Consider the following 10,386-nt stretch of genomic DNA (forward strand, 5'->3'; position numbering starts at 1 on the left):
GGGGGGGGGGGGGGGGGGGGGTTGCTCTGTGAGTATGTGAGTATGAGATCAGGGGTCCTTGGAGCTTTAAGAGACATGCGCTTTGTTTTTGCCCCAGCAGTTATTGTCATAAATACGGTAGGGTTTCCCTTTAAATGCTGCATAAGACCTTGTTTAAATGTGGGCACTGACAGAGAGACACTGTGTCGTTGGCAGCACAGTTTGAAACACAAGTCTCCCTTTGCAAAGGTGTTGGGAATTAAACAGAGGACCCAAATCCTTCTTTACGCCTGCGAAATCCAGTTCTTTATGTCTAAAACGTATTTTCAATGACCACTTTGTCTTTACCCCAGACTCATGTCGCACCAGGAGTTCACGACAAAGGGGCGGAGCCTAACAGGAAAAAGGTAAAGTTATAAACCGTGTTTCACATCTATTGTTCAGGCACAATAAATAAATAAAGTCTTATTATTTTCTAACCTTTTTGTCCTTTAACCTTAAGGAATACGGTATTGATGCCTTTTCGGCTGTTATATTCAGCGTAATAAATGACGGTGTAATATCCGTGTTTTATAACATTGTTCGCGACGGCGTGTTGTGGCCCAGGTGTTCGCCGCGACAACGTTGGACGTGCAGCAGGAGCTCTCGTGGGATCAGCTACGAAATTTGTACCGAGGACCATCCAGGGTATTAAACTAAACCTCTGTCACCTTAACCTGATTTAATAGTATTTTATACTGATATACTTAACTTGAACTAGGATTAAGAAATAAACAAACACTGTCAAGATGGGACTCCAACTGGAGTAATACTTGGTGTACTTAGGATTTTTACTTGTGTGGTATTAAATTAAGAAAAGAAGAATTTTTATATATATAACAGCTTTTCTAGATAAAGAAACCACAAAGTGCTTTAGGGTAAACCAAATGAAATAGAACACAGTAAGAAAAATAACATTTAAAGAATAAACAGATGTAAAATACAGCAGATAAGACTAACCCAAAGCTTGTCTATAAAAACATAATCTGATCAGTTTTTTTTCTGTATTTGGTCCAGCTGTCCATCCTTTCAGAGGTCTCCCACGGTCAGAGCAGTGACAAGACGGGGTTTCTGATTCCAGGCCAGCCGGGAGCTGCAGAGAGTTTACTCCTTAAACTCTCTCCTCCGCCACTTTTTGAAGACTAACGCTGTCACAGGCCCAGGTCAGAACAACGCTCCGTCCCTAAAACGTTCTCTGACTGGATGAACTGAATCTGCCCACAGATTTCTCATTGTGTAACATCCCCGCCTCCGAACTGCTCTCCCCACCCCTTTTACACCTAAATGTTTTAAACCACGCTGGCCAACGGTCCCCCTAATAAAAGCACAATGTTCGAGAAGAAACGTGTTTATTCCTTGAAGTGTAGTTGCATGGTTTCAGGCTGCAGGAGTTCTGTTACCAAGAAAATGTTTTTTTTTTTAAATTTATCAATCTTCCCAATCCATGTCAAACATGTTAAAACAACCAGACAGGGCCTTTTTACCGTCCAGTTCTGTTTTTAGCATTTTCAGTTTGGACACTAAGTGTACATTTAAAACCATTGAAAATAAAACCCAAGAACTGAGAGCATCTGAGCGTTTTGTTTCACCCTGTGAGCGACGCTTGCAGTCAATAAATAAGCGTGCTTTTAATAATCACGAGTTGTTCATTTTCCATGCCGACAGTCCTTGAAGCGACGTGTTGGCGGACGGAGGGAGGTCCAGGAGGGGTTTAGCAGTGAAATCGGGGGGGGATACACTACAAGAGATCTGCAGGTACACAACTAGGAATGGACTCTGCAGCGCTGTAACCGTGTGAAGAACTGTCCTGTTGCTCTAAAGAACTGTGGAGCAAATATGAGAACAGAGACTATTTAACCCAAATGTGAGAACAGGTTTTAGATTCACAGATGCCTGTTTCCACTGGATGGTTGATGGTGGCTGGGATGATGATGATGATGTGAGCAACATAATGTCACGATGGCCACTAATCATGACATTTAACGCTTAAATGTTTAAGTTGTAAAGCAGGACGACCGACTAAATTTACAAGGTTTCTGAGAGGACACTGCAGGGGTCGGCCTTTATTGTGGAAAATCAATAAATGTTTGTGGATAAAACAAGAAGCCTGTTGTTGTTGTTTCCAAATAATCAAACCTAATGGACGGATTTCAGCTTTGGGGTTTATGCACAATGTTTGTCGTTATTTAGCAGAAGTGAGGCTTTTTATTTCATGCCCAGAAGCTGAGCAGCCATTTTTATTTTAGGGTTGAAAGCCACGTTTATTTTAACAATCCCTTTCCGTCAGTTTTATTTCCTGCCTTTTTGTTGTTGTTGTTGTTCCCGCACACAGATGGTCGTTCGCTGTAAACTAAAATAATTTTGCTGTTTTTTATTTTGAAATTAAAAGTTTTGGTTGCTTTTTGCCCAAGTCACTGTGCAGGAGTGCTATATGGGAACAAATAAGACAACGTGAGGAAAATCAAATGCTGAGGATTAAAAACATGGGGAAAAAAATCTGGGTGTACGGCTATAAAATGAGTGATTTCTTTAATGAGCTGGGCATAATTTTTGCACACATTTAGGAACCAACATATAGTTAAAATGAAGACTAACATTTTATCTTAATTCCCACACAAGGAGGAACCAGTGGGAAGGTTGGAGTGAGAAAAGATCAAGGTTTTTACACCAGGATTGTGTGACAATCATTAGAAGTAAACTGTCTCTGTTTAATCCAGTTTAAGTGCTAAACTAAAACATTACAAAACTGCTACATTTCTGTTCTATTTGGGTCGCTTTAAAAGAAGAAATATATGCAAAATATGTTGAATGCAGCATTTTTTCTTGCGTGCGTGCCACCTTCACCACCCAGCAGGCCAGAAGTGGCCCACCAGCCACCAGTTGATCACTGTTGTGTTGAAGAAACAGGACGGTACAGCTGAGAAGTCAAAGCTCCATATATTCAGAGTTATATTGCATTAAAATGTACTTGAGCTTTTGAGCCAAAGGTTTTTTTTTTAATATTTTGCTTTTTTTGACCATATTTTAATATTATTAGGAGGGGAAATATCTCATCCAGTTGGCATTGGGTTAGAAAAGTGTCTTAATCTGAAATTAGGTTCTGCAGCTGTTAAATTAATGAAATATTAACATATATAAAGTCATTTCCTTTTAACTAGCAGTTTTATTTAATATATCCTCCCTCCTGAGAGCGTAACACCCAGGAGTTTCTTCTCAACAATAAATATTTAACAGATTAAGTTCTGCACTAATATTTCTGAAAGGCTTGTTTGGATTCTGATAGCTTTTACAAAAGAAACGGAGCGTTTCCGTTTTCGCTTAGAAACTCCTGGTTTGGAGCCGTGAAATCTAAGAAAATCACCAAAATGACCTCTTCGGTGAGTCAAACTTGATGACCTGCATCGAGAAAAAAAAACCTTCACCCAGGACTCAGAAAATGACCGTTTTTTTTATTTTTATTTTTTTTATTTAAAAATCATCCGAAACAAAGACAGATCTGATGTTAGCCACTGAAGCAGCAGCGGCTTTACTAAATTTTTACATACTGCTTTGATCATTTATTAAATGTCCATGTCCTCATACAGAGGCTGAAGGCTCGTCTCTTAAACCTCGGTTCGAGGGTTGGGGAACCTCTTCAGCAGAGACGTGGCTTGTTTCGGCGTCAGACGTCCTTCAGACACGTTGCTCTCTTCAGATTTGGCCTTCCTCGCTGCCTGCGAAGGAAAAAGATGCCTTTTAGTCAACGCTTCGAAGGAAATTTTCACTCTTTGTGTTTTAGTGACAAAAACCTAGGATTCGCTTTTGCTCTCCTGGTTCTCAAAGGAGCTGAACACGTTTTCCTTTCGTTTAGGATGAAGTTTTGGTTGGAACTCGAGAAACATTCAGACCTGATGGGTAACAAGAAGCACTAAAAACCTTTAGTTTTTTTTTTTTTCCTTTTTCATAGAATAAATAAAAATAAACAGCTGTACAATATTGAAAAAAAAAACAAAAAGAATTTGTTTTGATCAAAACCTAAAGTGTATGTCTTCACATTAACTCATTATTTAAGGTTTGCTGTTTGAAAAATAATACATAAAGCCTGCTTGTGTTAATTGGTTTTAACCATTTTATCACATAAATGGTATTTGTTGGCTGTGATAATATCTACCTTTCAAAAGGCTCCAGGTATTAGGGTGAGAGTTATTATTATAATTGTTGGTTTTCAACAGAATCGTTAACTATTTTTGGAATTATGTGTGGAAAAACAAAGAAAAGCAACTCTGGAGGGGTTTCATGTGAGCTTCTGTATTCCTTGTTAAGCTGGAAATGCAAAATAAAATATCTTCTGTTAGCTCCCTCGTTAGGAGCATGAATATATTTCACCAGCTTTTGTCCACTGAGAAGAATCGGATAAGGAGGTGCGGATGTGCCTTGGGGGTATTTTGTTAGACAATAAAGCAGCTTAATATTTAGGATTTTTTCTTCCTCCTCACAGTTCTCGATAGCCAAAGAGGCAGGTGGGATAAAACTATACACTGATATTATTTCGGACCACAACCTCCCAGAGACAGTTTGCGTTCACTGGAAGTAGGTGATAAGTTGGACAAAAAATCAAATAGATTATTATTAGAATGAAGCGACAGACGGTCATTTAGGCGAAGCCTGCTTTGGTTGACTGGAACAAAAAACGTTATGTTCTGAGAGAAGACTGCCCTGCTGCTGGACTTCGAGGCCACGGGTGGAAACAGACACACACCTGTGCTTTCTTTACACACGTGTAGAAAGTATCGATTTCACTGGAGCACAGGCTGTCCAAAAAGCTGTTCCGCTTCCAACAAGCCATCAGGATCGACATCTCTGTGACGCAGGTGGCCTCTGTAGGCGGGAAAAAGATTTGGTTTACATCAGGTTTAGAGCTGAATATATAACAAAAAAAAACAATTACGCAGATCTGCCGCAGACATTTTCCTTTCATTTTTAATCGATAGCCCCAAAAGCCAGAAGGCAGTAATGCTTCTGACAGAATTTATGAAACTCTCAGATGCTCTTATTATATTTCAATGTTTAAAATTATTATTATCATTATAACAGTGACTGGTATTTATTTCCAGCAACGTATGAGTGTTAGTTTTGTTGAGAAAACAATTATTTTGCTCCTGAGTTTAGGTACATCTGCTGCAGGTGGTTTTTAAATAGTCTTTGTTGTCTCATAGTTTAGTTAGTTTACATTGTAAACAAGGAAATAAAACATAAGAAACGTTATCCTGAGCTGTTTCAAATGGTGCACCAGTACCTTTCAGGATAAAGAAACGCAGGTACGCACTCAATGTCAACAAAGGCTCCATCTGCTAAAAGCTACATGGAAGCTCGAGTCACGTGACTGACCTACATTAGGCTGGTTGTAGTCCGGGTACGTACACAAATATGGCAGAAAGTTTGACCTTTTTTTCAGTCTCTTCCCTCTTTCTGCAGGTAAACAAAGGCGTCACGACTGGCAGCTGTCACCAATTTTGCTTCCAAATTTTTAATTTAAGGACACATTAATGTTGCTTTCTTTAAGACTTTGCACTGAGCAGCTTTAGCTTTAACTAAAGTTATGAAACAGGACCTATTTGCCGATAGTTTGGTGGATAATAAGGCGCTAATAAAGGCGTCCAAACGCAACAGCGCCACCTGGAGTCGCAATATATGACAGTAACAGATATAAGTCGCACTGCAGCGACAGGACCGTGTAATTCACCCCCTGAGGAGCCGGAATCATCGTCTCCTTACCCCCTTTGTAGAGTTTGCGGTTGGCCACAGTGTCTTTCAGAGCCAGGGCCCTGTTGGGTTTGAGGACAGGCTTCCCGTTCTGTTTGCTGAGCATCCTCCTGACCTTCTCCTGGAACTGAACGGTTCCCGGCGACGCCATTTTCTTTCTCTGTTAAAGCCTGACTGCCGCGGACACTACGGGCTCAAACTACGGAAACTATATATATATATAAATATACTAACAAAAAGACACAACAGAGAGTCGTGTCTCCGGAGAGCTAGGCGGGTTAGCGCTTAGCTTGACAGTCTGCCGTAAGTGAAAGTTCAGTGTCGTAACTTCTTCTTTTGTTTTAATGCGGTTAATAAACACCTTTCAGGTGCATTACCGCCACCTCCTGGAATGCACTATAAATCAATGATTTTAAAGCCTAAAAATCTCCAGATTCTTCTTAAAATCATAAAAATAGGCTTATACTTTACAACACCCGAGCTCCTCTGTAACATATCTCTAATCTGTAATGGCTTTTTTTTCTCTGGAGTTCTCTCAGGTTGATATTTGACAACTAATAAAAATAAATGTTTCTTCCTGCCCCCACTATCTACAGTCACCAGTAGAATATTTATTCACCAGTTTAAGCATACTATTTAATTTTGAAATAATATAATTTTTCAACTTATTTTTATCCCCTCTTTGCTTTGAATACTGTAATAATATCTGCTCTCCTCCTTTGTCCTGCCGATCCTGCCTTTTCCTTTTGATTCCACTTTAACTAAACCTTTAATCTAAACTTTACTGAGTTTTAGAACCATATTTACAGTATTTTTTTCTTGATGCTCTTTTAGCAAACTTATCTACCCGTTCATTATCATTTGTAGCTTAATTCTTCCTTTTTTTTAAGATAGTGTCTATCTTGAAGAGCAGTGTTCTCACCTTTAACCTCTTTAAATGAGATACTCAAATATTTGCCAAACCTTAATAATATACAGATGCTTTGCTGTTTTAATCTCATGACGTCATTCAATATGTCATCAATTAGATTATTAACACGAGTCCTAATGAATGTGAAAATAATCTCTTTTTTGCTGTTTTTTTTTTGTAAATTATATAAGTACCACCTCTTGAGTCCAAAATGTTGTGACTTTTTAAAAATTTATGTTATTAATATTCTTCCTTCGTTATTGCCACCTCCACCTGCACCCTGGTCCCGTTCAGTTCGTATCTACAACAGGTAAGATATTATTTGTTCTTTACCTGAAAAACGCTGCTTCAGAAGATCTGACCTGCTTTAATTCCCAGCTCTCCACAAATGAGTACATCATCATAAAGAATAGCATCGTTTTCAGCTAAATATCCCGTACAAAATTAGTTTTTAATAGAAACAACACATGTAAACAAACATGTCCATTTTTTATTTCTTACTTAGGATGCTACACCAAGCGCATGCTTTAACCCAAAGCTTGCACAGGTTTGTGAATCCAAAGAGAGAGCTGTAGACTCAAGCTCGAAACCGAACAAATGAGCGGAGGGAGAAATGACAAGTGCTGCGAGGGCAGGAAGGGAGAGAGACTAAGAGAATTACAAAGAACAGCAGAGAGAGAGAGAGACAGAGAGACAGAGACAGAAAGGGAGAGCTTAATAATAGGATTGAGGAAAGCTGAGCAGGGAAGAGAGAAAAACAAAAGGACAAACCGAGGGGCATAATCAGGGGTGCTCCTCCTGATCTTCAGAAAAGGAGAATCGCCTCCTCAGCTAGCCACACTGGCAAGCAAATCCATGCACACACACATACACACACACACACACACACACATAGTAGCAGAAGGTAGAGGCAGTGAGCCAGCAGAGCGCCAGCAGCCATGACAGACATGGGTGAGTAGCTTCATATATAACATCCTCCTTTATGTGTTTGCAATAGATAGATAGATAGATAGATAGATAGATAGATAGATAGATAGATAGATAGATAGATAGATAGATAGATAGATAGATAGATAGATAGATAGATAGATAGATAGATAGATAGATAGATAGATAGATAGATAGATAGATAGATAGATAGATAGATAGATAGATCAGGAGTAAACCACCACCCACAGCCCAGCCTTATCTGCAGCTCCTCCTAACAGCTGATTAGAGGTTCCAGTCTGTGCAGCAGACAACAAGCTGTCCCTATATGAACCTTTCAGACATAAAGAAAACCTTAACACAGTTACAGCTTGGCACAGAGGAGAGGTGGATGAACAGATCTCGAAAGAAGCTACTTTATATGAGATTGTACAGTTTTCCTGACGCTGTGTCCTCGCCTCACACGATGCCATCTTTTATTTATGGCCATTCGCAACATCGTTGAAGGAGCCGCCTTACGCAACATGGGGACTCCCTGGAAGAACACAGTAAAACCGATTAGGAAATTTCTCATCTGCTACTCTCTCTCTCTCACACACACACGCAGAAACTTGGTCACAAACAGATACACACACACACACACACACACAAGGACACAGGGTTAGATCCTGACGTAGCGGGTTGTGAGTCAGACAAATTCCCCCCTCCCTGCTCGAGCTATTTTAGTCCCACTCTCAAGGGATTACCTGTAGTAATTACCACCTGCAAGTCTCGTCCTGCTGCATGCACATATGCGTTTGAAATGCATCGTGTTGCACCGTTAGCCTTATTATTGTTGTTTTTCAGCGAAAGTAGGAAAAAGAAACAATGTCTCGTTAATTGGCCCAATTCAGGCCAATGTAAGCTGTGATCACAGGTCGATCCAGTCACTGAATGAGAACGTCTGTATTGAACAACTTTGCAAAACCATTATACATGCTTTTACTTTTTTTAGAACCTTGTTCAAGTCACTGAGATATTTTGAGTGTAATACACTGGTCACTTTATTAAGTATACCTTTCTAGTACCGAATTGGACGCCCTTTTACCTTCAGACTGGCTGAATTCTTCGTGTCATGGATTCAACAAGGTTTTGGAAACATTCCTCAGAGAATTTGGTATACATTGACATGTTAGCATCACACAGTTGCTGCAGATTTGTCAGCAGCACAATAATGATGTGAATCTCTCCACCACCACATCCCAAAGGTCCTTGATGGGAGTGAGATCTGGTGTCAGTGGAGACCTTTGGAGTTCTGTGAATCCAGACCCATCAGAGCAGGAAATGCTTTTCCAGTCTCTTATTGTCTAGTTTTGGTGAGCCTGTGTGAACTGTAGCCTCAGTTTCCTGGTCTTAGCTGACAGGAATGACACCTGGTGTGGTCTTCTGCTGCAGTAGTCCATCTGCTTCAAGGTTGGACAGGTTGGTGTGTTCAGAGATGGTTTTCTGCAGAACTTTGTTTTTAGCGAATCATTATCTGAGCTACTGCTGCCTTTCTGTCTGCCCATTCTCCTCTGACCTCTGACACTACCTAGACTTTTTTGTCCACACAAATGCCACTCACTGGATTTCTCTTTCTCTGTGTAAAAAATCTCAGCAGATCAGCAGTTTCTGAAATACTCAGACCAGCCCATCTGGCACCAACAACCACGCCTCATTCAAAGTCACTTAAATCATCTGTCTTCCCCATTCTGATGCTCAGTTTAAACTTCAGGAAGTCGTCTTTACCAGGTCTGCATGCCTAAAGACATCGAGTTGCTGCCGTGTGATTGGTCGATTGGCTACTTGCATTAACAAGCAAAATACGATCTGCATTTTCTCAGTCTGCTGGTGATTTATCCCATGCAAGGTCTCATCACTATATGATGGTTCTTTTTTCCCTCCTTCCCTGCTGTCTGAGGAACCCATTGTACAGTTTGTTACAGGAGGTTGACGTACCACAGGATCTTTGTTGTTTCATCATTAATAGTGGCACAGAGAGTCACTAGTACCCAGCCTTCCTCCTTTCACTTAATGAGCCGCAGGATGCTGGACTTGGGGTGAAACGCTTCATTCATTTTGAGGAATTCTCTTGTCTTGATTTTATGCTTCTGTCTTCTCCTTTGGCCAGGCTATTATACCAACAGGGTATCTGATAACTGGCAGGGCATACGTGTTCATCTGTTTGACTTTGCTTTAACAATACAGCCTTTTTTTATGTTGGTACTTGGTTTTGACTGACTCACGCTTCCCATTGGGAGACAAGCTATCCCTAACGTTTGCTGTGTTGCTATCTGGTTGTTCAGCCCTTTCAGCTGAGGCCACCTCGTCTCTCCTGAACACCACTGGACATAGTTCATCCAGTTCACACAACATTCTGATTCTTTGCCGTGTCTCCCGGTGAGGTCAGTTTCCTTCAGTCTAATGTCAGTCATATAGAGTAGGTGGCTAACGACAGCTCCAATTCGATATTATGCATCTTTTTGAGATAATCTGGCTGAGGGGAATCAGCCAGTGCAGCCAGAGCAATGCTTCTGTATATGCTGTGCTCATGGTGTGTCATTGCTGCTCTTTCTCTCTTCAGTAAAATCAGTGGCACCGGATTCATTTTCTAGGTGGGGGGGCCACCGGAGTGTTTCGTCACCTTATTAATTTTACATGCATCGGATCATCGTCTAACATCAATAAAAACTGAATAATGAAACGCTTTTTCAGCTATGACTTTTTGTTCCAGTATATTATTATGAATAATGATAATTAGTTTAACCAAC

At 40.3% G+C, this 10,386-nt stretch overlaps 3 protein-coding genes across 9 annotated transcripts in view; 2 read left to right on the top strand and 1 right to left on the bottom strand.

Annotated features, from left to right (window-relative positions):
• The window catches only part of vps8 (VPS8 subunit of CORVET complex), a 25,373-nt gene extending 23,788 nt beyond the window's left edge, over nucleotides 1–1,585 (top strand). For all 7 annotated transcript variants that reach the window (XM_037973658.1, XM_037973655.1, XM_037973657.1 and 4 more), the window contains 3 exons: nucleotides 333–386; nucleotides 586–666; nucleotides 1,036–1,585. In XM_037973658.1, coding sequence (XP_037829586.1) covers nucleotides 333–386; nucleotides 586–666; nucleotides 1,036–1,164 — 264 coding nt within the window. In that variant the 3' untranslated portion in view covers nucleotides 1,165–1,585. The remainder of the gene's footprint in view (nucleotides 1–332; nucleotides 387–585; nucleotides 667–1,035) is intronic.
• A 1,862-nt stretch (nucleotides 1,586–3,447) lies between these two features.
• On the bottom strand, nucleotides 3,448–6,091 carry chchd1 (coiled-coil-helix-coiled-coil-helix domain containing 1). The gene is made up of 3 exons (XM_017429336.3): nucleotides 5,773–6,091; nucleotides 4,757–4,875; nucleotides 3,448–3,731 (listed from the first exon to the last, which is right to left on the bottom strand). Exons 1-3 carry the CDS (start codon nucleotides 5,909–5,911, stop codon nucleotides 3,621–3,623), a joined length of 369 nt encoding a protein of 122 aa, XP_017284825.1. The 5' UTR covers nucleotides 5,912–6,091; the 3' UTR covers nucleotides 3,448–3,620.
• Nucleotides 6,092–7,308: 1,217 nt separating this feature from the next.
• The window catches only part of si:dkey-191g9.5 (rap1 GTPase-GDP dissociation stimulator 1), a 19,912-nt gene continuing 16,834 nt past the window's right edge, over nucleotides 7,309–10,386 (top strand). The window contains exon 1 of the mRNA XM_017432865.3: nucleotides 7,309–7,621. Coding sequence (XP_017288354.1) covers nucleotides 7,609–7,621 — 13 coding nt within the window. The 5' untranslated portion in view covers nucleotides 7,309–7,608. The remainder of the gene's footprint in view (nucleotides 7,622–10,386) is intronic.

This window comes from Kryptolebias marmoratus, linkage group LG22 (genome assembly GCF_001649575.2).
Source record: "Kryptolebias marmoratus isolate JLee-2015 linkage group LG22, ASM164957v2, whole genome shotgun sequence".
NCBI lineage: Eukaryota > Metazoa > Chordata > Actinopteri > Cyprinodontiformes > Rivulidae > Kryptolebias > Kryptolebias marmoratus.